This window comes from Pristis pectinata, chromosome 14, assembly GCF_009764475.1.
Source record: "Pristis pectinata isolate sPriPec2 chromosome 14, sPriPec2.1.pri, whole genome shotgun sequence".
Lineage (NCBI taxonomy): Eukaryota > Metazoa > Chordata > Chondrichthyes > Rhinopristiformes > Pristidae > Pristis > Pristis pectinata.
Genome location: NC_067418.1, coordinates 45754109 through 45781642, shown reverse-complemented (window position 1 = coordinate 45781642; position 27534 = coordinate 45754109). Strand labels below are relative to the sequence as shown.

The 27534-nt window shown below is 46.0% G+C and overlaps 2 protein-coding genes across 7 annotated transcripts in view; both read left to right on the top strand.

The window, feature by feature from the left end:
- The window catches only part of fjx1 (four-jointed box kinase 1), a 440027-nt gene that overhangs the window by 198793 nt on the left and 213700 nt on the right, over positions 1-27534 (top strand). The window lies entirely within an intron of this gene.
- Positions 1-27534, top strand: part of ldlrad3 (low density lipoprotein receptor class A domain containing 3) — a 92094-nt gene that overhangs the window by 30050 nt on the left and 34510 nt on the right. For 3 of the 5 annotated variants that reach the window (XM_052029231.1, XM_052029227.1, XM_052029226.1), the window contains 3 exons: positions 12889-13035; positions 17679-17804; positions 25282-25416. In XM_052029231.1, coding sequence (XP_051885191.1) covers positions 12889-13035; positions 17679-17804; positions 25282-25416 — 408 coding nt within the window. The remainder of the gene's footprint in view (positions 1-12888; positions 13036-17678; positions 17805-25281; positions 25417-27534) is intronic. The other 2 variants (XM_052029230.1, XM_052029229.1) reach the window with 1 other exon arrangement.

Sequence of the window (27534 nt, the reverse complement as noted above, 5' to 3'; positions counted from 1 at the left end):
CTACACAGTGCACTAGGTGTTACCTCACCAGCACCCTGCATGTTTGTAACAATATCTCCCTGTTTTTAAACTCCAACCCCCTGCACCCCCCAACCCACCACCCCCCACCCCCAGCAGAGGTTTGAAGGAGAGAGCTTGTGATTGGATTTGAACCCAAGGATGAAACTTTAAAATTGAGGCATTGTTGCCAACGTAGATCCACATGTACAGGGGTGATGGGTGAACGGAACGTGACGTGTGCTAGGACACAGGCAGCAGAGTTTTGGATGAGGTCATAGTCCTGGAACATAGAAGGGGGCCCTTCAGCCCCCCACTCCCCCCCCCCCCCAGTCCATGCCAAACGTCAACCACGCATTGACACTAATTCTACCTACATTAATCCCACTCACCTACACACAAGGAGCAATTTACAGCAGCCATTTACCTACCAACCCACACATCTTCAGGATGTGGGGAGGAAACTAGAGCACCCGAAGGAAACCCATGCAGTCACAAGGAGAGCCTGCAAACTCCACACACACAGCACCGGAGGTCAGGATTGAATCCTGGTCACTGGAGCTGTGAGGTGGCAGCTTTACTAACTGCACTTGTAAAGCATATAAGAAAGGAGAAAACCATCTGGCTGCTCATTCCTGCTCCACCATTCAGAATCATCATGGCTGATCTTTTATCTCAGCGCCTCCTTCCCTCAATTCCCCTAAAATCAAAAAAATCTGTTGAAATGATAGATGGCTCAAAGTGTACCAGAAACAGCCCAATACATTTCCACTCAAGAGAGCATCAGCTGATGCAACCATTTCAGCAGACAAATCTTCTACTGAGTACTTTTTAATCTCCCTTGCTTGGTAAGAAGCAGGTGGATCACGTGCAGGCAATTCCAGAGCTAACTAGTTCCTTTAAAGATTGGAACAAGTGTTTTGAACAGGCCTTCCCCTCCCCTTTGAGAAACCTGATCATGAGAAGGTCCACTCCTTGGAGTGAATGTGGAAAGATTGGTGTGGTGGGGGAGTGCGGTGTGGTAGACATCTGCTGAGGCTGAATCGGAGTTGAGTAATAAATTGGTTTATTATTGTCACATGTACCGACGTACAGTGAAAAACTTTGTTTTGCATGCCATACATACAGACCACTTCATCACATCAGTATATCTAGGTAGTACAAGGGAAAAGCAATAACAGAATGCAGAATATAAGTGTTACAATTGCAGGAAAAAGTGCAGTACCAGCAGACAATAAGGTGCAAGGCCATGACAAGGTAGATTGTAAGGTCAAGAGTCCACCTTATTGTACAAGAGGTAGTTCAATAGTCTTATAACAGTGGGATAGAAGCTGTCCTTGAGCCTGGTGGTACGTGCTTTTGGGCTTTTGTATCTTCTGACTGATGGGAGAGGAGAGAAGAGAGAATGTCCGGGGTGGGCGGGGTCTTTGATTATGTTGGCTGCTTTACTGAGGCAGCGAGAAGTTTAGACAGAGTCCATGGAGGGGAGGCTGGTTTCCGTGACGTACTGAGCTGTATGCACAACTCTGCAGTTTTTTGCGGTCCCGGGCAGAGCAATTGCCATACCAAGCTGTGATGCATCAGGATAGGATGCTTTCAATGGTGCATCTATAAAGATTGGTGAGGGTCAACGTGGATATGCCAAATTTTTTTAGCCTCCTGAGAAAGTAGAGGTGCTGGTGCACACCTTGTGAGAGAATGTGGGGAGAGTAATAAATAGGGTTAGTATCGATGGGTGCTTGATAGTCAGTGGGGAGTCAGTGGGGACTCAATGGGCCGAAGGGCCTGATCCTATGCCGTGAGCCCCTCTGACTCAGTAACTCTATAAAGTACTCCAGATGCAGATTCTTAAAGCTGAAGGTCATTAATCCCAAGATTTTTAAGTGTTTTCTTTCTCTGCTTCAGATAATCCACTGAGCTCTTTGGTGAATCAGTTATTTTTTCACTCTCTGAACAGTGATCTCACTAAAAGTGGAGTGGAGGCAAACTCTGTTCATGACTTCTCAAAGCACTTGTGCAGGCTTACACAGTGTGGACGGAAGAGAATTAAAAATGGGAGCATGCAACTCCAGATTCCATCGCAGGTATTAACAAAGATGGGTGACGGTTTTAAATGTCGGCAGCCTTGTTCGGGAGAAGAGTAAGGGAGATGAGCTGGTGGGGAGACCCCAAGCGTTGTATGAAAAGAGGTAGCGGTCTTTACTGTTTTAAATGTGTTCCCAGAACTAACCTGGGTGGGATTTGTTAACATAAATCCCCCTACTTGGAACAGCGTTTGAACCCTGCACCTTCGAACGCAGAGGTAGGCAATTTACCACAAAGCCTAAGGCTTGCTCAAATTATACACTCTGCTGTCACAGAATCATACTTTACAGAAGGAGGCTATTCAGCTCGGTGCGTGTGCCAGACCTTTGAAACTCAACCTCCCAAAGCCCTATGAATATTTCCTCTTCAAGTAGAGATCCAGCTACCTTTTGAAAATTAATAGTGAAAATGCATCCACCATCCTTTACCTTCCAGGTCATGGTTATTTGCTGCATTAAAGTAACACTTTCATCCTTCCTCTGGTATTTTTGCCAATTACTTGATGTCCGTTGACTATCAGCACTCCTGCTTGTAGAAGTGCTTTCTCCTAATTGAACTATCCTGACCCTTTGTGACTTTCAAATGCCTATTATTGTAGCAGGCTCGTATTTTCTGTACTGAATCCCTGGATATTTCAGTGTGAGAGTTCGGCAAAATAAGCAGGGTGCAAAATATACATTGCGCAGAATAATAATGCAATAACTTTAGCAGATGCCCTCTTCTTGTTCATTTTTCAAGGTGTGGCTGTCACAGGCAAGGCTGGCTTTTAGTGCCTGTCCATGACTGTTCCCAGAGAGGATGGGCGGAGAGCCTTCTGATAAGATAAGATCTTTATTAGTCACATGTACATCGAAACACACAGTGAAATACATCTTTTGCTTAGTGATTTTGGGGGGGCAGCCCGCAAGTGTCGCCATGCTTCTGGCGCCAACATAGCACGCCCATAACTTCCTAACCTGTACGTCTTTGGAATGTGGGAGGAAACCGGAGCACCCGGAGGAAACCCACACAGACACGGGGAGAACGTACAAACTCCTTACAGACAGTGGCCAGATTTGAACCCAGGTTGCTGGCGCTGTGAAGCATTGTGCTAACCGCTATGCTACCGTGCCGTCCTGGTGGTGTGTAGGGAGTTTCAGAATTTGGGCTTAGTGACAATGAAGGAGCAGAGATGCACACCTTGCTGACTTGAGAATGTAAGTTGGAGTGGACACTACAGGTGCTGGTATTTCCCCTGTGCCTGCTGCCTTTGTCCTCGTTGGTGGTAAAGGTCGGGGTTTCAGAGGTCCTGCCCGAGTAGCTTTGATGAGTAGCTGCAGTGGACTTTGAAGATTGTAACACATTGGAACCACTTTGCACTAGCAATGTAGGCGATGAGTGTTTAAAATAGTGGGCAGAATGCCAATCAAGAGGGCCGCTTTGCCCTGTGATCCCTTGACCTTGCTCTGAATTCCTATTCCCTCCCCCAGTCCCACCTCCCATCACCCTTCAGTCTACGTCCTCCCAGCTCGCCACTTTCAATCGGTTCTCCCCATGACTTCCAATTCCTTCTCCCCTCTCTCCTTTTTCCCTAACCTCCTCCCATTTTCATCTTTTCTGCTTTCCTGCTCTCTTCCCGACCTTCCAATCAAGGAGCCCCTACCTAGCAGTGTGGCCGCCAGGAACGTCATAACAGCTAAACCACCAGTGCATTTAAAAAAAAATGTTGCCAACATGCCACAGCTGAAAGGATATTCTACGTAGGGTAATCCTGCAAGGTATAAAGGTGGAGCACCACAGCTTGAGTGTGATCACATACCGATAGCATTGTTTGCAAAGCACACAACTGTCCCTGAAAAGCAGCATTGTCCAGCCTCCCTGTTCTATTAAATCTCACTGCCCAGAACAGAATATTTACTGATTCTGTAATGTGCATTACTGAAACTCCCAGTGGCTGGTACTATATTAAATTGTTATTACAACCTTAGCAAGCGTGGTTCTCAGAAGTGGACACATTCCTCCAGCGAAGATCTAACCAGTGGTTTATAAAGATTTAGCGAGCTTGTTTGCATTTCAACCACATTTCAAGGTCCTGTTTGAAGAAACAGAGAAGTAGGATTAGTCTTGGTTCATGAGTTTTTCTGCAGCATTGGCCAAGGATCTGAGAGATGTAACAAATCGAGTATAATGTCGGTTAACACGAAATTGTTCCTTTTGGCAAGGAAAATAAGAAGGTACATTATCATTTCCCCTAGCTGCAACGGGATCTCAACAGTAGCCACATCTTCCCCTCCTTGCCTCCTTTCTGCCTTCCACAGGGACCACGCCCTCTGACTCCCTGGTCTGCTCATCCCTCCCCACCCACCCCTCCCCGACCCCTGCCACTTTCCCCCTGCAACAGCAGGAGGTGCAACAACTTGTTCCTGCACTTCCTCCCTCACCACCATCCAGGGAGCCGAACAGTTCTTCCAGGTGAGGCAAAGAAACCTGTAGACCTCGTCCACTGCACTCTGTGCTCCCGATATGGCCTCCTCTAGATTGACGAGACCAGGCCACCGATTTGCAGCTCACTTGCGGTCTGTCCGCAATGGCCATCCCGAGCTCTTGGTTACACATCATTTCATCTCCCTTTACCATTCCCACACCGACCTGTCCGTCCTCTGCCTTCTCCAGTGTGAGGCCCAATGCAAACTAGAGGAATAGTACCACTGTGGCAAGAGATGGCAGAGTTGCATGATGCAATGGAAATGGGATGTCCTGGGGTATGATCTGCAAAAGGCAAGTATGCTGGTACATTAAGCAATTGGGAAAGCTAACAGAATTTTATCATTTATTATGAGGGGTATTGAATACAAAGTAGGGAGGTTATGTTTCAGTTATATAGAGGATTGGCGAGACCACATTTGGAATGTAGTGTACAGTATTGGTCTCCCTGCGTAAGGAAAGATTTGACTGCATTGGAAGCAGTTCAGAGAAGGTTTACTCGACTAATCCTGGAATTGGAGGGTTATCTCATGAGGAAATGTTGGACACAGTAGTCTTGCATTGAGTTTAGAAGAATGAGAGAGGATTTGATTAAAACATAAAATCCTGAGGGATTTGTTTAATAATAAAAGGTTGGCCATTTAAGATAGACGAGATGAAACTTTTTCTCTAATGGGTCATGAGCCTTTGTTACGTCCTTCCTCCATGGGCAGTAGAAACAAAGTCTTTCGATATATTTAAGGCAGAGGTAGAGAAATACTTGGGAGATGAAAGGTTGCCAGGGGTAGGTGGGAATGTGGAGCTGAGGATACAGTTAGATCAGCCATGATCTTATTGAATGGCAGAACCTACTCAGGAGGCTTAACTCCTGCTCCTAATTCATATGTTCACATGTTGGTAGCTCAGACACCATAGTGAAGCCACTGTTCAGAAGGTGTAATGATCATGGACTTGCTTAGTCTTTTGAAAAACACTATGATACTGGAGGAACTCAGCAGGCCAGGCAGCATCCATGGAGAAAAGAACTGAAGAAGGGTCCTGACCCGAACGTTGACCGCCTGCTTTTCTCTGCGGATGTTGCCTGCCTGGCTTGCTGAGTTCCTCCAGCATCATAGTGTTTTTCATCTGGATTCCAGCATCTGCAGTCCTGTTTTCTCATGCTTAGCCTTTTAGCTGCTGACATTGGCCATGATACTCTGCTCCTTTGCTGCCTCAGGATGGTTTGTTTTCACAGGGATTTTGGGGCAGCGTTCTCCTGTGTTCGTGGCTCGCGTCCTTTTCTGTGACAGCATTGACAGGGTTGAGAGATGTTGTTGAAGCATACTCATCGTCTTTGTGTACTTTGAAGTGAAACTTCTGAACTCAGCTGAAAATGTTGGTAAAGCCAAACATCAAAGACCCCAGTCAGCACAGCCTTCTATTCACAGCATGCACATAGAGCCTCAGTTTCCTCCTGCTCATCGTTTATCCAATCCACTTCAGCATGCCAGTACCCATTATGATCATTTTATCAAAAGCTTTAAGGAGATCCCTTCAACTTTCTACTCGCCCATTTAATTTTTCTGAACACAACTCAAGCTTCCTACATAGAACAGTACAGTGCAGGCCCTTCGGCCCACGATGACTGCTCCAAACACAATACCAAATGAAAATAAATCTCTTCTGCTCGTACGTAATCCATATCCCTCATTCCCTCCATATTCATGTGTCTATCTAACAGCCTCTTAAACACGACTGTCGTATCTGCTTCCACCACCACCGCTGGCAGCCCATTCTAGGCACCCACGACTCTCTGTGTAAAAACACCTTGCCCCGCACATCTCCTTTAAACTTTTCCCCCTCTCACTTTAAAAGCATGTCCTCTAGTATTTGACATTTCTATCTTGTGGGGGGTGGAATTCTGACTGTTTACCCTATTTACGCCTCTCATAATTTTATAAACTTCTGTTAGGTCTCCCCTCAGCCTCTGATGCTCCAGAGAATACAACCCAAGTTGATCTAACCTCTCCTTGTAGATCATACCCTTCAGGCATCATCTTGGTGGACCTCTTCTGCAGCCTTTCCAAAATCTCCGCATCCTTCCTGTAAGAGGGCGACCGGAACCGCACACAATCCATGCAAAATGTTACAAATTAGTATATTTCTCTGGCCTTTTATTTTGTCACTACAGCAGCTCACCAGGACAAATCCCCTTTGTGCTCTTCTGAAAGTCCAGAGTAATTCTTCTGGTCCTTTGAGGATGTTAGGGGTCGACAATTGATTTCCAAACTGCTCCCTGATGCTGACGGTGAGGTTGGTTGGATCTGTGGCTGCGCACACCCAATCAGAACTAAGGTGGGGAAGGAGTTTGGAAGGGGAAATGACTTTTAGGTATAATTACTCAGAAAATGGGAGGGTTGACAAGATGGCTCTGTGGACCATGACCATTGCAAACAGCCCCACCCCGCTCACCATTTTACATTTGTCATGAAGTGTCTGAGCCCCATTTCTGTGAACTCTTTCCCTGAGCTCTCCCCCCCATTTGCTACCTTCACCCTCCCATAGTTCTGTGGAGGAGCTGGGGTCTGCACTGAGAATTGATGGAGGAGTTGGGGTGTGAAATTAGTATCAATGGAAGAGCTGGGATCAGTAATGAGTATTGATGTGGGTCTGGGGTCTGTGATTGGAATTGATGGAAGAGTTGAGGTGTGCAATTACTATTGATGGAGGGGTTTGTAATTAGTATCGATGGAGGAGCTGGGGTCTGCAATAAGAACTGGAGTTTGTAATTAGTTTTGATAGAAGGGATTGGGTCTGTAATTAGTATTGATGGAGCTGGGGTCTGTAATTAGTATCAATGGAGGAGCTGGGGTCTGTAATTGGAATAAGTGTGGAGGAGCTGGGGTCTGTAATTGGAATACATAGAGGTGCTGGGGTCTGTAATTAGTATCGATGGAGGAGCTGAGGTCTGCAATTAGTATTGATGGAGGAACTGTAATTAAAGCAAATGAAGGAGCTGGGACCTGTAATTTGAATGACTGGAGGAGTGGGGGGGTCTGTAATTCGTATCAATGGAGGAGTTGGAGTCTGTAATTAGAGTAAATGGAGGAGTTGAGATTCAATGGCTTGTAAATGGTGATTATTGAAGGTTGTAATCCATAATGAGAGTTAACGCAGATTGTCCTCGGTAATTGTAGGCTGCTCTCATTAAAAACGGTAGGACTGTGATCGGTAATTTGATTGTGGCTGAGGTTTGTAACGTGGTGGGACAGCCGGTAGCTCCTCTAAACCAGACCATCCGTCCTGTGACAATTGAATGAGGAGTTACTCAATAATTTATATCATTTGAAGAAGAACATAGAACATAGAACAGTAGAGCACAGAACAGGCCCTTCGGCCCACAATGTTGTGCTGACACAGCTAATCCCTCCTACCAACAGAATGCCCACCTCCCTCCAGTTTCCTCTCATTCATATGCCCATCCAAGCCCCTCTTTAAAGCCCCCAATGAATTTGCCTCCACCACCCTATCAGGCAACGCATTCCAGGCATACACCACTCTCTGAGTAAAAAACTTACCCCTCATGTCTCCTCTGAACCTACCCCCTCTCACCCTAAATGCATGAAGGATAGCTCTTTGCAGAGAAGCTGAATTATCAATTCATCCTCCTCCTAATTGACAGATTCCCAGTTATCCAGAATAATCGGCAGGCAAAAAAATGCTGGAAATACTCAGCAGGCCAGGCTGCATCTGGGGGAAGGGAAACAGAGTTGACGTTTCAGGTCTGAGACCCTTTGTCGGATCCGAAAAGGAGATAAAAGAAGCATGTGCAGTGGGGGAAGGGGGTGTCTGATAGGGTAAAACTGGTAATTGGCAGGCAGGCTGTTAGTGTTGACATGTTCACAGGAACGCATGCTGGCAGCCTGCGATATGCTTCTGTTACATTTGATGTACAGACATCTGATCCTGGAATGTAATGTCAGCCAAGACGTAGGTGGCTTATGGCTGTATTTCCATCAACAGAGCTGGAATCCTTGTACACCCTATGTCTTTCTCTGTATATTTTACTATGTATGTTTTGCACAGAGGCTTGGAAGTTTGTAGCTCTCTCTCTCTGCCTTAGTGCACCTGGTTTTAGAGGGGAAAGTTGTTCTCAAAGTCCCCTGTACTGATATGTGTGGGGGCACCAGATGATGGAAACCTCAAGGGTTGAAGCTGCTGTTGTGTCCGTGAGATGAATTGCTGATCTCAAGCTGAGTGGAAGGTTTGGAGGGATGTAGAACTCAAGGTGGAATGTTCAAACACTGTTTGAAGTGTTAAACCCTGTTATCATTTGAGTACGTCAATTTGCTATTCATTCCCATTATAAAGCCAGTTAACGTTGCTTTGATGGTTTCCCTGATCTGTGTTGCTGTAATTCTTTTTCGTGCTGAATCTCAGAAAAACACATTGAAAATCCTGCTATTGGATTGATCATGTTGCTTCAGTCTGGATAAAGCAAAGTGAAGGCACCAGTATTAGATGTACATATCTTTAAAACCCAGGAGAGGTTTAGCTTGGAGTCTGTTCCATGACTCCAGGCAAAACAAATTCTTTCTAAAACTGATATTTGATCTCGACAATGCTAGTAAGCTGTTGAAGTTGGTGAAAACTGCTAAATATACCCAAGTTATTTTTACTTGATTGACATTTGAGTTGTGTACCAGGAATCCTAAAGACTTCCTATTTTTATATAGAACTCTAGTAGTGGCTGGTTTGTTTCATGCTGACTGTGGCACAGCCAGCAGAGCTGCTGCCTCACAGCTCCATTGTCCTTAATTTATGTTTATCGAGGTTTTTCTTGTGAATGCGGCTTATCTTGTGCTACACGCCTGCGGTACTGCTCCAAATAGGTTTCTCATTGCACCTGTGCATACACGTACTTGTGCATATGACAACAAACTCAACTTTGACCTTGAGGTTCAGTCCTGACCTCTGGTGCTATCTGTGTGGAGTTTTTAAGATATCTTTATTAGTCACTTGTACATCGAAACACACAGTGAAATACATCTTTTGCGTAGAGTGTTCTGGGGGCAGCCAGCAAGTGTCGCCACGCTTCTGGAGCCAACATAGCATGCCCACAACTTCCTAACCCGTACGTCTTTGGAATGTGGGAGGAAACCGGAGCACCCGGAGGAAACCCACGCAGACACACGGGGAGGATGGACAAACTCCTTACAGACAGCGGCTGGAACTGAACCCGGGTCGCTGGCGCTGTAATAGCGTTGCGCTAACTGCTACACTACCGTGCCTGCCCACATTCTCCCTGTGACCGCGTGGGTTTCCTTGGGGGAGTTTTAGCTTCCTCCCATATCCCAGAGATGTGTGTCTTGGTAGATTAATTGGCCACTGAAGATCCTCCCTGGGGTGGAGGTGAGTGGTAGAATCTGGGGGAGCCGATGGGAATGTGGGGAGAATAAAATGGGGTTAGTGTGAATGGGAAAGTGCAGACTTGATGGGCAGAAGGGCCTATTTCTGTGCTGTATGGAAGCAGACTCCCCATCAGTTGCACACCTTAATTGCTGTGACTCATTCAACTGCTGAGTGGCTGCTAATTGTCAACCCAACATAGGTGACAGACAGACATAAATATTGTTAGCACACAAATTCTTTGTGATTATTTGCCACATCAGGGGATCTTGCAAACCGTGCTCTCGCATCTTGGCCATGTGGTCAACACATTCAATTGTTTAAGGCATCTCCTTGATATTCCATCACCAAAAGTATGCTGGCCCTATAATCAAACCATTATAGTACTTTCTGCATTCCCAATGTGAGGGACATGGAGAATGGAATCTACCCAACTTCATGAATAAACCTCATGTCGCACTGTTGCAAATTCAATGTATTTGCAATGAATCCAAGGACTTTGGATGTATTTTATGAAATGCTGCGAACGTTTGAAATGTGAAGCTAAATATAAAAATTCTGGAACTATACACCGGTTGAGTCAGCATCCATGTAAATGACAAAAGAAATGGTTTGTTGTGGCCCTGTTGTGCCTTAAACTTAGTGGAACATTACAAGGCTTTCCACAGGGGCATTACCAAACACAATCTGACACAGAGATACCTAAGGAGATGTTAGCTCAGGGGGACAGAAGCTTGGTTGGTGAACGAAATGGATTATAAGGGATGTCACAAAGGCAGAGAGAATTAGAAGGGTGCAGAGAGAGAAGTTGCGAGCTCATGTGCTAAGCAGCAGAAGGTAATTGTCAGGGGAGCTCAGAAAATTGGCATTGTGGATGGAAGTAACCAGAGAATTGTGTTCCCTCCAAAGATTTGTGTGGCTGGTGACAATTAGAGCAATAAGGCAGTAGTGAGACTAAGTGTACAAAATCAAGGGTTATAATTTTAATCTGGAGGCTTTGCCAGATAGGGAGTTAATGTAGGTCAGTGAGCATAAGGATGATGGGTAACAGGACAGGCAGTAAAGTTTCAGTGAAAGGGACTTAGTAACAAATCCACCATAACTTCTTCCATCTATCTTCTGGCAGGAGGCACGTTTACTACCGCTGACATCCTGAGACCGCACGTGCTGCAGTTTACCCAATCAGTGTTGCTAGCTCATCTCCGAGTATCTTCCTCAACACAAGAGTTCTATAACCAGAACAAGTGTGAGCTTCAGCAACCACAGACTAAAGATCTAACTATTAGGGAATAACATTTCAACAGTTCAATCAGCTTACAGGACTCCTTGGTTACCTGAAGTTCTGTCTCAGTAAAATGACTGCTTGGTTTTAAACCTTTGTAATACCTGTATTGTTGCAGTGAATTATGTTTGAAGCAATTTTTCTAACTGTCAGTAGGCACTCTTTCAGTGTGTAAGATTCAGTGTGTCACTTGAAATTTTCTCATGACCTGGGGCCAAGAAAGATGGTTTGTATCTGATACCGAGCCTGAAGCCTTGCCACATTCTGTGACAGAGCCTGTAGCCCTGCTGTAATCCTTGCCTGACACACACTATGTCTGCAAGTTTTATTTGATGATTTTGCTGATGTAAAGACCTAAAAATATACTGGATTGCACCTGTAGCACTATTTTAGTGTTATGGGTATTGGCCTTGATTAAAGACCATTCGTAATATCAACATGCACCCAGGTTCACATGCAGTGGTAATGCACATGCAGAAATACACAGACACACACATAGTTTTACTACATGTACTCAGGCACACACAACCACACATGCATGGTAATATACATGCCGATTCATACATAGAAAAGGCATAGAAATAGAATCATTAGAGTCATACCAAACCAACCCTTCCCACTATGTCCATGCCAACCACCTATACTAATCCCATTTACCAGCACTTGGTCCATAGCCTTCTAGACCTGGGTGATTCATGTGCTTATTTAGATACTTAAATGTTGTGAGCATACCCAACTCGTCCACCACCTCCTCAGGTAATGTGTTCTAGATTCCAACCACCCTCTGCTTTTTAAAAAAAAGGTCCTTCCTCAGTTCTCCACTAAACTCTTACCTCTTACTCTAAACCTATGCCCTCTAGCTTTAGACACCTCTACAGTGGCAAAGTTTTTTTACTATCTACAGATCTGCACATGGGTAGGAAACCAGGACTATGTTCCACATTGGAACCTTGCAGCCTGACGGCATGAACATTGAATCCAAGCGTAAACTGGAGGAACAGCACCTCGTTTTCAGTCTTGGAACCTTGCAGCCTGACGGCATGAGCATTGAATTCTCCCACTTTAGGTAATCCCCATTCCCCCTACAACACAACCCTGCCCCCACCACCATGCTTCTTCTCTTCTTCCCATTCCTAGCCTCTTTTTTTTTTACCCCTTTTTCCCCTCTCTCTCCTTACCTTTGACCCATCCCCCGGTGGATCTGCTCTCCCCTCCTCCCCGCACCTGCCCATCACCATCTCTTACCTGCATCTACCTATCACCACCTTGTGCCCACCCCGCCTCCCCTCTCCTGTCCACCTATCACTGCCCTGCTTTTCCCTCCTATGTATTGGGCTTCCCCTTTTCCTATCTTCAGCCCTGAAGAAGGGTCCTGACCCGAAATGTTGACCGCCTGCTTTTCTCCACGGATGCTGGCTGGCCTGCTGAGTTCCTCTGGCGTCATTGTGTTTTTCAAACAGGAATGTGGTCAGTTCAAGCTAACGTTGGCAGATGTAGTTCACGTGCAAATATAAACAGATATGCCACACTCGGCATGCAGTCATACATATGCCTGTAAACACGTACAAAGGGTTGTCCATTCATGTGTGTACAAATGCATTTCTTCCATAATAATGTTACTGAATGAGCTATATTGTTGATTAAGTTTCTCTTGTGATTTGTCTCTTCAACAGAAAGCCAGCTATTGCCTGGGAACAACTTCACCAACGAGTGCAACATTCCTGGGAACTTCATGTGCAGCGATGGCAGGTGTATACCCGGGGCCTGGCAATGTGACGGCCAGCCAGACTGCTTTGACAAGAGCGATGAAAAGGAGTGCCGTGAGTGATGGCTTTTGTGTTTATCGTAGATGGCTCCTGTTCCAAAGCTTTCTGAGGGTGATTTAATGTCCACGCTCTCTCTCAGGCTCGTAGTCATCTGTGTTGGACCTGATAATCAGTCACACATCAACTGAAAGCTGGAAGTAGATTGGCAATAAATTACAGAACATCCAAATATTTTACTGTCAGGAAAAATGTGATGAATTGCATGAAAAGACTAGGTGCACTAGTGTTTACCAACCTTCGCTGACTTTAAATATCCATGTGTGACAGAGTTAACCTTTCATCTGCTTTTATGGTCCTGCATTACGGCAGTAAAATCAAAAGTGAAAAAACAGGCAGTAAGATGGTTTTGTGACATCCCAAGGGCATGAAAGATGATAGAACATTGAACAGTACAGCACAGGAACAGGCCCTTTGGCCCACAATGTTTATGCCGACCATGATGTCAAATTAAACTAAACCCTTCTGCCTGCATACGATCCATATCCCTCCATTCCCTGTATGTTCATGCGCCTGTCTAATTGCCTCTGAAATGCCACTATCGTGTCTGCTTCCACCACCACCCCTGGCAGCACGTTCCAGGCACCCACCGCTCTCTGTGTGTAAATAAAAAAAAACTTACCCTACATATCTCCTTTTAAACTTTCTTCCTCTCATCTTAAAGCCATGCCCTCTGGTATTTGACACTCTTACCCTGGGGAGAAAAACTCTGACTAATCTACCCTATCTATGCCTCTCATAATTTTATAAACCTCCATCAGGTTTCCCCTCAGCCTCCGATGCTCCAGAGGAAACAATCCAAGTTTGTCCAACCTCTCCTCATTGTTAATACTCGCTAATCCAGGCAGCATCCCAGTGGACCTCTTCTGCCTCTCCAAAGCCCTCATGTCCTTCTGTAATGGGGCTACCAGAACTGCACACAATACTCCAAATTGGTACTGGTTTATTATTGTCACTTGTACCAAGGTACAGTGAAAAACTTGTCTTGCATACCGATCGTGCAGGTCAATTCATTACACAGTGCAGTTAGATTGAGTTAATACAGAGTCCATTGAGGTAGTACAGGTAAAAACAATAACAGTACAGAGTAAAGTGTCACAGCTACAGGAAAGTGCAGTGCAGGTGGACAGTAAGGTGCAAGGTCACAACAAGGTAGATTGTGAGGTCAAGAGTCCATTTCATTGTATAAGGTCTTGTCACAGTGGGGTAGAAGCTGTCCTTAGTACTGGTGGTACGTGCCCTCAGGCTCCTGTATCTTCTGCCTGATGGGAGAGGAGAGAAGAGAGAATGTCCCGGTTGGGTGGGATCTACCAAAACTTTATACAGCTGCAACATGACTTCCTGACTCAGTGCCCCAACCGATGAAGGCAAGCCTGCCATATGCCTGTTGTACCACCCTGTCTACTTGTGCTCTTGTTATACAAGGTATATAAATTCAAGTCTTTATTTTTTTTCCCTTTCTTGTTTGGTACCAGCTACCAACAACATAGTGTTCAGTATACTGTCAGTACAATGATCCAGAAAAGCCCTTCTGATTTTACTTATAAGCTGGGTGCCTTGGCATGGTGGTGCAGAGTTAGTGCTGCTGCCTTATGGCTCCAGTGACATGGGTTTGATTGTGACCCTCTTCTACTGCCTGTGTGGAGTTTGCACGTTCTTCCTGTCACCATGTGTTTTTTTTTCCCCTGGGGTGCTCTTAGTTTCCAAAGACATGTTGGTGGGTTAATTGGCTATTATAAATTGGGGTTAGTGACAGAAACACTGAAGGGGAGTTTGATGGGCTCCTGAGAAAGAACAAGTCACAGGGCTCTGGAAGAACAGGACCCATAGAATTGCTCTGTTGGAAGCTAGCATGGACCAATTGGGCCAAATGGCCTCCTTCTGTGTCATAGTAAGAAATCAAATGTTTAGTTTACTGCCGTGAAGAACTGGCTTTTCTCACATTGGCCCTCTTGCCCTGCCCCTCCCCTCTCAGCTGCCAACGGTGGTGGAGTTGGCAGTCTCCCAACAAGCAGGGCCGGGGTCAAGCAGTGGCAGGTGGGCAGGTCGGCATTTGTGAATCAGAGTTGACCAGCCAGTTAAGCAACAGTTTGCAGCAATACAGAAACCACCTGATGTGGTGTTAACTGCGGTGGATTGACATAAAGCTGGAAATAGCTGTGAAATTTTTGGTTTAAGCATTAATAATATATAGGATATTTATGAATATAAAACAAATCCAACCCCTCGCCCTCCTCCTCCGTGTTTCTCAAGTATATGAAAATGCCACGCACATTCCAGCCACACTTCCTTATGAATTATCCCATGGCAGCCCTCTGTCTCCTCCACAGGACACGGGAGCCCATCGTAACACTCTTGTTTACAAAAGGGTGCAAGGGCATTCCAGCAGGCCTGTCGGTTTAACCTCGGTGGAGACACTGAGGGACTGCAGATGCTGGAATCTGGAGCAACAGCAACTTGCTGGGTTCCCCCAGCAGGTCGAGCAGCATCGAAAGCTGCTTGACCCGCTGCGTTCCCCCAATTAGATCGTTGCTCCTGCTTCACCTCGTGAGGGAGCTTTTTTAAAAATAATAAACAGGGAAAACGTTGATAAGCAGTTTGTGGAGATTGAACTAATAAAGAAGAGCCAGCCCAGATTTATTAAAGGCAAGTCGTGTTTAATGACCCTGACTGACTTTTTTTTTCTGGAGAGGAGATCGCTGGAGGTGTACAGAACCCTGCCTGGTGTAGATAGGTGCATGTAGAAGGAAGCTAAGCCCATTAGGAGATGCCTTCAGCATCAGGGACATAGGACTTGGGGCACGAGGTAGAAGGAGCAAAGTGTTGGAAATCCCTTTTCGCTTGGGTAGTTGTTAATGAACTCGCTATGTGATGGGGTGTTGAACGTAGAATCAGTCAGTGACTTCAAAAGGGAAGTGGGTAGGCACTCAAGTGAGAATAATTTGCAGGCAGGGCCATGGAACTTGGAGGGTTACACAGTGCCATATTGGAGTTGATGGGCCAAATGTCCTCTTATATTAAAACAATTCTATGATTTTTTTTAAAGAACAAGGAGGTGGAGAAGAGTGACCTGAGAACCAGGAGAAGATGGCTTTCAGTTCATCCTTACCACCACCCACCACCACCACCCCCACCCCCCCCCCCCCCCCCCCCCCCAATTGCTCTCAGCCTCTGTACCTTGGCAGAGGAATGAAGTCCTAGAGTTCCTGAGTACACCATGTCATGTAAGATAAGATAAGTTATCTTTATTAGTCACATGTACATCAAAACACACAGTGAAATGCATCTTTTGCGTAGAGTCTTCTAGGGGCAGCCCGCAAGTGTCGCCACGCTTCCGGCATCAACATAGCACGCCCACAACCTCCTAACCCATACGTCTTTGGAATGTGGGAGGAAACCGGAGCACCCGGAGGAAACCCACACAGACACGGGGAGAAAGTGCAAACTCCTTACAGACAGCGGCCGGAGTTGAACCCAGGTCGCTGGTACTGTAACAGCGTCATGCTAACTGCTGCACGACCGTGCCTGGTAGCACAGGCTTTGTGCCGACCAGTGGCAGTGGATGCTGGCATAGTCTGGCCTCCAAATTGTTAGTAAAATAGAGCCATGGAGTCGTACAACACAAACAGGACCTTCAGCCCACCAAGTCCTCGCCAACCCATTTACACTAATGGTATGCTAATCCCATTTTTCGTGGGACGAGACCGGAGCACCCAGGGGGAAAACCTGCACAGTCACAGGGAGAACCTGCAGACTCCACACGGACAGCACCAGATGTCAGGGTTGAACCCGGGTCACTGGGGCCTTGGGATGTTATCCATTAGATCGACACGTGCGGAATGCATTTGAAGACTGCAAGAAATCCCGAAGTCTTCAATTGCCAATTTTTTTTTGTTCACAGGGTATAGACCTTGCTGGCAATGTCAGTATTTATTCTTCCATCCCTAATTAAGTAGTAAGTACAGCTGCTGATTGATACACAGCAAGATCCCACTAATGGCAATGTAACATCAATAATCTCCTTTGGTTGTTGTTTGTGGTTAGGTAAAGACCAGCACGCCAGGGAGAACCCCACTGACCTTTATATCAACACCCTGAGATTTGATGCATCTAACCGATGGCAGGAAGCACCCAATGCCTCATTCAAAAGCCAATATTTCCAGCTGTGCAACCTGTACTCATTGCTGCCTGGGGCTTGAGTTAAATCCAACCTGGAATTACCTGCCGTTCTGTTGTTTATGCTAAGTTGCATTTTGGCCAGACTTCTGCAATAATTTTGCAGAGGTGAGGTCGACAAAGAGAGGGCAGTTGGCAGGTAAAGGGTTAAATGCTGACACATCCCTCCCCTTCCCCAGGGGTCAGCTGATGGGAAAGGCAGTGCAGGCAAAGGGACGGACAGATTTATCGGCTGACTTGCTCGGGCACCATTTCTAATATGATGGCAGCTGTTGATTTAAAACTGATTGTGATTTTCCTCACTGTGGGTCAGTGGGCAGGACAGACCTGGGTTTCACAGAAGTTCACAGCTTAAGGTTTCCAGACCCACAGATTATTCGTTTCCCATGTTTAGATGCATTGTGTTTCTTCTTTAACTTTTGCTTTGGTTTTCTCCCTCATTCTCTTGTCTCATTGTTCCACAGCAAGAGTCAAATCCAAATGTGCTCCAACCTTTTTCCCCTGCGCCAGCGGTGTGCATTGTATCATCGGGCGCTTCCGGTGTAATGGATTCGAGGATTGTCCGGACGGCAGTGATGAGGAGAACTGCAGTAAGTGTTTTTGTTGCCATTGCCAGATTAGTCAATAACTTTTGAAGGGAAGAGGTCGCCCTCAATTAGGCCTGGTTCTTGTGGGATTATAATTCCAAACCATAACAGTTAGCGAGCAGTCATCTTGGTTTGGATTTATTCCTGGAGGATTCATCACATAATTTTCCACCTGCAGCAGTCTGACTCAGTGAGGTTTTCTTTCCCCGTGCATTGTGACTTTGTAGTAAATAAAAATGAGCCGAAATTATAGTTAAAAGAAATTGGTAATTGGTTTATAATTGTCACTTGTACTGAGATACAGTGAAAAGCTTTTGTTTGCAGACAGATCATTCCATACATAAGTACATCGAGATAGTACAAAAGGAGAAAAAAGACAATGCAGGATATAGTGTTACAGAGAAAGTGGAGTGTGGGGAGACGAAGTGCAAGGTAGATTGAGAATCAAGAGTTCATCTTTATCATATAAGAGGTCTGTTCAAAGAGTCTTATAACAGCGGGAATAAGAAAATTGCAATACTTGATTTTACTGGAGATTTAATCCATAGTTCCTGGAGATTTGAAGATGAATGTTGACATTTGGGAATTCTAAACCCTGTCTCAGTTCAGACATTCCTGAACCTGCTCTGTGCCTTCCCATTCCCTTAGTTATTTATAACCTGTTGTAGTCTTAACCCTTCATGTAGTCACAGAGCACTCACTGGCAGAGTGTGCTCACTCTTTTGATCTGCATGTCTTTGCAGACACTGATTGACTGTGTGTGTGTGTGTGTGTGTGTGTGTGTGTGTGTGTGTGTGTGTGTTTCTCTCCCCTGCCACTTCGGATTCTTTAGAAAGGTTCACCTATCTTGTTGAATGTCATTTTGTAATCCAAGAGTGATTGCCAGTGCAAGGAACAGCCTACTTTCAGCAATGGTGATATTGCCACAAGTGCTGCAGTAACCCGCAGAACAGGAGAGGTGAAACAGCTCGCTTTTGAGTTTCTCTTGTCAGAACACTTCATACTGACTGGTATGTTGTTACGTATCACTGTTCTGGTCACAACCACCATAACGACCTTGCAATGGGGATTTGTATTATCATTTAACACGCTCATTTTCCTCCTTGTAGAAGTATTTCACACTCACTTGATCACCTCACCCTGACAGCACTTCTGAAGAGTATAGAAGAATCCTTATGGACAGGGGTCACTGGATCAAAACCCTGAGACAAAGAGTTAATAGGAATTCCTCAAAAGGCTTCTTTCGGTGGCATTCAGTCAAAGTAGCTTCAATGGTTATCTTCACCCTAAACCTTCCGTACTAACCACAGGGCATTGTTGTTTGCTCATCCAGCTAAAGGTTAAAGCTATAAAATCACTGTATCTAATCGTATTTGATAGTCAGCAATCATCTGCCTGTGACCCCATTTGATGGAGTACTCCAGCGATGGCGTGTTAATTCAACTCTCTTGTTCTTTTATGAAAAAAACAGCTTCAGGACTTCACTGTTGTGCTTTCACCACGGTGAAGTCATCCAAGTGCCTTTGACCCTCCTGATCCCTGGAGGGCATGACCTCTAGGTGCCATCTGTTGACAACCCCACCACGGGGTGAAATCCTTGCTCTGGTCAGTGAAGTAAGGTCAAGCCGGACAATCTGAGACACAATGATTCCCGGTAGAAGGGAAGAGAATCGAGAGGTCACAAGGCAAGGCACGACGCATGGTGTCACATCAAACAATGGAAAGATACAGCACAGAATTGAGCCTGTGAAGGTTCTTCCGTGGAGTTATACAATTAGTTTCTCTTCCCTGCCCCCTCTCAAGGCAACTACGTCCCCTACAAAAATTAATTCAATTTCACCAGAAATTTGTTACTGAATCTGCTTCAGGCGGTCTGATCCAAACCATAGCAATAAGTTTTGTAAAATAAAATCACTCCTCACCTCCGACTCTTTCCTGCATTTGGTTACAGACATTCCTACACTAGACACTGCCTCCTCGGGAGGTCACTAAGAGGAGCATTAAACTTTTAGAGTTAACCAACAGTTGTTGAGATACGGGCAGGACGCAGTTCAGAATCAGACTTATTATCACTGACATATGTCATGAAGTTTGTTGTTTTGCGTCAGCAGTGCAGCACAAGACACAAAAATCACTAAGTTACAAATATAAATAAATAGTACAAAAGAGGAATAACGAGATCGTATTCATGGGCTCGTGGTCTGTTCAGAAATCTGATGGTGGAGGGGAAGAAGCTGTTCCTGAAACATTGAGTGTGGGTCTTCAGGCTCCTGTACCTCCTCCCCAATGGTAATAACGAGAAGGGGACATGTCCCAGGTGGTAAGGGTCCTTAATGATGCACTGCCTCTTGAAGATGTCCTCAATCCCAGAGAGGGTTGTGCCTGTGATGGAGCTGGCTGTGTCTACAACTCTCTGCAGCCTCTTTCGATCCTGCACATTGGAGCCTTTGTTCTAGGCTATGATTCAACTAGTCAGAATGCTCTCCACCGTACATCTGTAGAGATTTGCAAGAGTATTTAGTGACGTACCAAATCTCCTCAAACTCCTTATGAAGTAGAGCCACTGTCACACCTTCTTTGTGATTGCATCAATGTGTTGGGCCCAAGATACATCCTCTGAGATGTTGACGCCCAGGAACTTGAACTGCTCACCCTGTCCACTGCTGACCCCTCAATGAGGACTGGTGTGTGTTCTCCGGACTTCCCTTCCTGAAGTCCACAATCAATTCCTTGATCTTGCTGACGTTGAGTGCGAGGTTGTTATTGCAACACCACTCAACCAGCCGATCTATCTCACTCCTGTCTTTCAAGACCTGCGAGAACATAGAGTCTTTCCCAAACCAGGGGCTCTGGATGAACCAGGAGATTCACAGTCTGCTGAGGGCTAGATCTGTGGCATTCAAGACCAATGATCCAGAACCCTGCAAGAAGTCCAGGTATGACCTACGGAAGGCCATTATGAGAGCAATTCCTTGTGAAATTAGAGACACAATCGGATGCACGGCAGCTGTGGCAGGGTTTGCATGCCATTACTTCCTATAAGGCAAAATCTGACAGTCCGGGATGAGCTCAATATCTTTTATGCACGCTTTGACGGGGAGAATAACACTACATCTGCACAAATCCCCATAGCATCTGGCGACCCTGTGATCTCTGTCTCGGAGGCTGACGTCAGAACATCCTTCAAGAGGGTGAGCCCTCGCAAGGCATCAGGCCTCAACGGTGTACCTAGCTGCGTACTGAAAATCAGTGCCAACCAACTGGCTGGAGTGTTCAAGGACATCTTCAACCTCTCACTGCTGCAGTCGGAAGTTCCCACCTGCTTCAAAAGAAGACAAGGAGATTAGTCACATGTACATCGAAACACAATGAAATGCATCTTTTGTTTAGAGTGTTCTGGGGGCAGCCCGCAAGTGTCGCCACGCTTCCGGTGACAACATAGTATGCCCACAACTTCCTAACCCGTATGTCTTTGGAATGTGGGAGGAAACCGGAGCACCCGGAGGAAACCCACGCAGACACTGGGAAGAACGTTCAAACTCCTTACAGACAGCGGCCAGAATTGAACCCAGGTCACTGGCACTGTAATAGCGTTATGCTAACCACTACGCTACCATGAATCATACTGGTGCCCAAGAAGAGCAGGGTGAGCTGCCTCAACGACTATCACCCGGTAGCACTCACAGTTGCACAGAGTCAGGACGAAGATCTGGGTGATATCAACTCCAAATCTTGAGTACCATTGGAGAAAGGGGAGAGTTCACTCAGCCTCTTGCTTGAACGATGAGCTGTGAATTTCTGCGCCATGATCGGACCACTGTCAAGTTGTTGAAAAATCGGGGCCATCGGCACCAGCGAGGTAATCGTAAGGTCGACCAGTTGGCGTAGCTCTTGGTGTAGTGATGGTGTTTAGTCGTATCTCTGGAGTCACTGTCTGTCCCAGGCCAGCGCAGTCTACAGTCGCATGGTCTGTCCTGGGCCAATGCAGTCTACAGTTGCATTAGGCTTTTGCAGAGCATCACTCAAGAACCCAGGCTCAGTGCTGAAACAATATTTGTTGTTAATGTATATTTGTATTGTACAGTGAAGGAGCCAGTCACTTACCGCCAATGTATTCACATAGCTGGTAGGTACTGGGACACTCATGTCGAGGAAAGCAGCTTTGTGTGTGTTGTTGTTGGATGGCTGGCTAACTGAGGAAGTTTTATCTACAGGCAAAGGAGGTTGAGCAAGATGCCAGTTGTCAACTAAGTGATGCAGTAAGACCTTAGCAACAGTACCGGAGGATCCTCTGTGTGCAGGTTGATGTGGTAGTTGCCTCCACACAGTCGAGATTCGTGGATGTCTCTGCTGGGGCCAGCCCTGTTTTAAAGACCAAGTCATTGAAGGGTGCAGCAGACCTGTATCCTTCAGCACCCCGCAGAGTCCTCCAGAGCTGTCCCGCCAACAGAAGCAAGCGTTGGAGGGTCTAGTAGTCCTCCTAGTGTCTTGTAGAGGTGTGCATCATTGTAGTGTGCTTCCCTTTGCACTGAGGTTGTTATCCACGCGAGCCGGGAGGGTGAGGGTGGGTGGTGGGGAAACACACCGAGCCCCAGTGACTGACCTGAAACGTTTACTCTGTTTCCCTCTCCACGGACGCTGCCTGGCCTACTGAGTATTTCCGGCATTCTCCGTTTTTATTTCAGATTCACAGGGTCTGCAGTTTTTTTGTGGAGGAGTAACTTTTACAGTGAAAATTCATCAGGAAAACATTCAATGTGCTGTGGTTGATGATTCGGATCCTCCCACACATTCAACCCGTTTCCTGGTGGAGGAGAGTGAGGATGGGGGTCAGATTGTTCCCCGACAGCTCTCAAATCATTACTTAGCAGCCTTGATCTAACCCCTGGGGAAGCCCACCCCATCAAACAGGGCAGCCCTAACCACCGTGATGAACTTGCCCAGTCAACAGTGACCTGCCGCCTTATTTAAGAACTAGAAGCTGCAGTGACCTGACTATGAAATGAAGTCATTTCTTTCAGTAACACCGCAACACCTTGCTGGCACAGAAGGAGAAACCACTGGAGATGCTCAGCAGCTTCAAGCAGCTCCTGTGGAGAGACGAACAGGGTTAACCTCTCAAGTCAGTGGTCCTTCAGCATCAATTGACACAAACGTTTCTCTCTCTCCACAGATGCTGCCTGACCTGCTGAGTGTTTCCAGGGATGCTGTGTTTTTATTTCCGATTTCCAGCATCTGCTGCTTTTTGCTCCTAAACTCTGCAGAAATATGTGATGCTCTTCCCCTTCCCTCCCTGCCCCCCCCCCCACCCACCCCTCCCAAACCTGAGTTTGTGGCCCCTTCCCCAAACTCATGACTGGCTTTGCCCATCCCAGACCCCTGGAACCCTGGGATCACCTCCCCTCTTCTCCACTCGTCAATCAACTTCATTCCACCCGTCCCCAGATACCATCTACATGGGTTCCTTTCGTAGAGTCATAGAGTTTTACAGCACGGAAACGGGTCCTTTAGTCCAACTCTCCATGCTGACCAGGATGTCTATCTGCGCTAGTCCCGTTTGCTTGCAACTGGCGCACATCCCTCCAAACCTTTTCTATCCATGTACCTGTCCAACTGTCTTTTAAACGTTGTAATTGTATATCCACCTCTACCACTTGCGCTCTGGCAACTCATTCCATACACCCACCACCCTCTGAGTGAAATATTTGCCCCTTAGGTCTCCTTTTAAATATTTCCCCTCTCACCTTAAACCTCTGTCCTCTAGTTTTAGACTCCCCTACCCTGGGGAAGAGACTGTGACCATCCACCTTGTCTTCGCCTTCTCATGATTTTACATACCTCCATGATGTCACCCCTTGACCTCCTTCGCTCCAGGGGGATAAAAGCCTCTCCTTGTAACGCAAACCCTACAGTTCCAGTAACTTCCTCCTGAATCTTTTCTGCACTCTTACCAGCTTAATGGTATCCTTCCTATAGCTGGGAGACAAGAAATGCATGCAATATTCCAAGTGTAGTCTCACCAACACTCCCCAGCTCTTGGGATTTAGTTCCCTCTTCTCCCACCCACCAATCCCTGGGATACTTTTCCCCCACCGTCAGCCCTTTTGGGATTGATTTACCATTCCCTCGAACTCACTGGGATCACATGTCCAACCCTTGGGATCACCCCTGCTTCCCCATGCCCCCATTATTATGCACTCGCATTTACCTGACCCTGCCTCCATTGTCCGACAGGATTCCCCGGCATCCCAACATCTATCCCACCCCTGAGTTGTCAATGCAGTAGAGTGTTCCAACACTCATTCACTTCCAGTGGTACTTAAAAAAAAAACCTACAGATAAATTTGGCCTGGACTGCTGGATGGCAGTCGCTGCATGGACTCTCCATGTGGTTGCAGGTTCCTATTGGTGACCAGCTCCTGATCCATGTCTTAGCACGGGGAGGACGTGGTAGGCCAGGGTATCCAGCCACCACTACTCTGAACAACAATATCACTGCCAATCGCAGTGCGGGGACAAACGTCTTTTTGATCTTTATCGGCTAATCCACGCGTGGGTCTGAGTGAGGTCCTTTGCAAACATCGCTGATGGCTAACAGAAGCAGGAGGGGAAATGATTACTTACAGCATTTAAAATCTCTTCATGATATTAACAACAGAAGAACGTTCTGTTAATAAAATATTCTCCCAGGACTGAGCTTAAACTTGTGTGTTAAATGACATATTTTAAACAACTTTGCCAAAGCCTTGGTTAATATTTAATATACAGCGTGATGTCCATCTCTGTATGACAAACAATGCCCCTGTCAGTCTCTGTGTAACACACGGTTGCCCTGTCAGTCCCTGTGTAACACACGGTGACCCTGTCAGTCCCTGTGTAACACACGGTGACCCTGTCAGTCCCTGTGTAACACACGGTGACCCCGTCAGTCTCTGTGTAACATTGTGTGTGCATCCATCCATCTACAATATAATGACCACGTCCTCTTATCACAGCATCATCACCCGTCATTGCATAACACACGTTGGCCATGACAGGCTCGTGTGACATGCCGTGACCCTGTCAGTTCCTCACTACAAATCGCTGGTTCTGGCCCTGGGGGAATGTGAGATTTCCACTGCAGGCCACTTGAAGTGTTTAAGTGCAACTTTCCAGTAATTGCACATGGAGTCATAGAATTGTACAGCACAAGAAATGGGCGCTTGGATCGTATGATGTTATTTCAGTGCAGATGATGGTACAGTGGAACTCTATCTAGAAGTGTCCATATACTAGGAAACCCCAGCATATTACAGAATAGTTTGTGTCAACTATAGCTTAGTCATTAGCGATTTTGTCTTTGAATTTGGCTTATTTTTTGAGCTTAATTTCAGGCAACAGTTAGTACTGCATTAGTCTGCACGTAACAAATAGTTTTGGCTTCAGTCACCGTCAGGCAGTCATTTCTGTACGTCTCTAATGGGCTCTCTCTGTTTCATAGCAGCAAACCCCCTGTTATGCTCGACAGCCCGTTTCCACTGTAAGAATGGGAGATGCATTGACAAGAGCTTCGTGTGCGATGGAGTGAATAACTGCCAGGACAACAGTGACGAAGATGTCTGTGAGATCTCAGCAGGTAACGCAGTTCACCCCGAGATCAGGCCACGATATTCAGGATCACAAAATATTCCGTGGCAGTAAACCGAGCTGAAGTGCAGCAAGGCACAAGTTTAATTTCTGGTCTTGCTAATGTTGAAACTCTTGTTACCTTCTGCCCAGTAACTCAATTATTTATCCCTCTTTCTGATCCTTCAGTATGTTAACTCCATCTAGAGTCTGGAACATGTACAACCTGCATAGTCCATACAGTATTAAGTATAAAACCTTCTGCAGACTGAATAGAGTCTGCATGCAGACCTTGTGAGGTGTGTGTATGTGAAGCCCTTACTATTTACATGTACAGAGGCCACGTGGTCTGCGTATAAAGTGCTCTCAGTCTATGTGTACAAAGGCCATACAGTCTGAGTACAAAATTGGTGCGTGGTATTCAATCGGTCTTGCGGTGTAAGGGTTTGTCATTAGGGTGATTTCTGGGTCTGTGGCCGCCTGCTGAGCGAGAATGTGTCTCTGATTTGATTAGTGCAGCCTGCTGTGACTTGCCAGTCAGTCCTCTTTCTGCTTTGTGTTCCCTTGCGTTAGGCTCTTGCCCGTTAGATAATCAACAGGAACAAACTTGAAAGCTACCAGAAATGAACTGCCTACACTGCTTTGCCGATGTTTTACAGCATTCTTGATCGGTCTCAGCAGTCACGGCACATATTTTCAGTGCTGACACAAGCAGACGTGCGAGTGTCCTGGTAAATCCACTCTTTCTCATCTTGTGCTGGGTTACCTTTAGCCAGTCTTGTTCTGCACATGGCCAGTTCAAAGAAAAAAATCTCATCACTTCTGCATTCCAGCTATTGAGCTTGATTCCACAGTCTGTATGTCATTACCACCTTGGCAAATGTATAGTGTGATAATATTCATGCCCAAGACCATTTCTGCTTTACTTATTTGTGCTGTCATTTTAATTACACAGTTCTTCCCTCTCCCCCGATTTCTGATGAATATTTATTTTGATGTACTGTCCCTTTAAATTAAGCACCAACTATTTGCATTTTGAGTAAAAAAAAATCTCAAGGTGTTTCACAAGGTTATCAAACAAAATTTGACACCAGCCACATAAAGTGGGGTAAGGAAAGGTGACAGAAAGCTCGCTGAGAGATGGGTGGTTTCAGAGTGCCTTGAAGGAGGAGCCTTGGGAGTGTTTGTGCCGAGGGTTGGAGGGCGTCGGGGCCAGTGACGGAATAAGGAAAATGAGGATGCGCAGGAGGCGGGAGTTTGGAGTGCAGAGACCTCGGAGACTTGCAAGGCTGGAGGAGATTACAGAAATAAAGAGGGATGAGACCTTGGAGAGATTTAACAAAAGGATGAGAGTTTCAACTTCAATCCAGTCGACTACCGTGAGTGAAAAGTAACAGAGTGGGCACAGCAGATTAGTGTACAGGACCCTTGCACCACATCATCCCTATGTACCACCTCATAGATTAAGTGTTTCGGTGGCTGGGTATTTTTAACTGTGTGGTGAGCCCCAATGAACTTGATGAATCCTTTGACTACAGTAACAGATCACAACTTGCTTTAATTCATCTGATTTAAATACTACATAGAATATAGAACACTATAGCATAGTACAGGCACTTTGGCCCACAGTGTTGTGCCGACATTTTATCCTGCTCTAAGATCTATCTAACCCTTCCTTCTCACATAGCCCCCTATTTTTCTATCATTCATGTGTCTAAGAGTCTCTTAAATGTCCCTAATATATCTGCCCCCACAACCTCTGCAGCAGTGTGTTCCGCGCACCCAATCTGTGTGCCATTATTTTATTTAGACCTTGCAGACATGAAACCAAGGTTAATGCAATAGCATTGGCAAAATTTGGGCAGGTATCATGTGACCTTGTGCGCTTAATGTCACATGACTGAAAGCCAGACAGGCCAATGTCCGGCTTAGCATAAACTGGCATTGGCAGTTCACTGTAAACCGACTCCTTTCCGAACCTGCTGTTAGTGAAAGCTAATGTACAAGTGCAGCAAGCAATTGGGAAGGCAAATAGTATGTTGGCCTTTATTCCAAGAAGATCTGAGTACGCGATAAAAGATGTCTTACTGCAATTATGTAGGACCTAAGTGAGAGGATATCTGGAGTG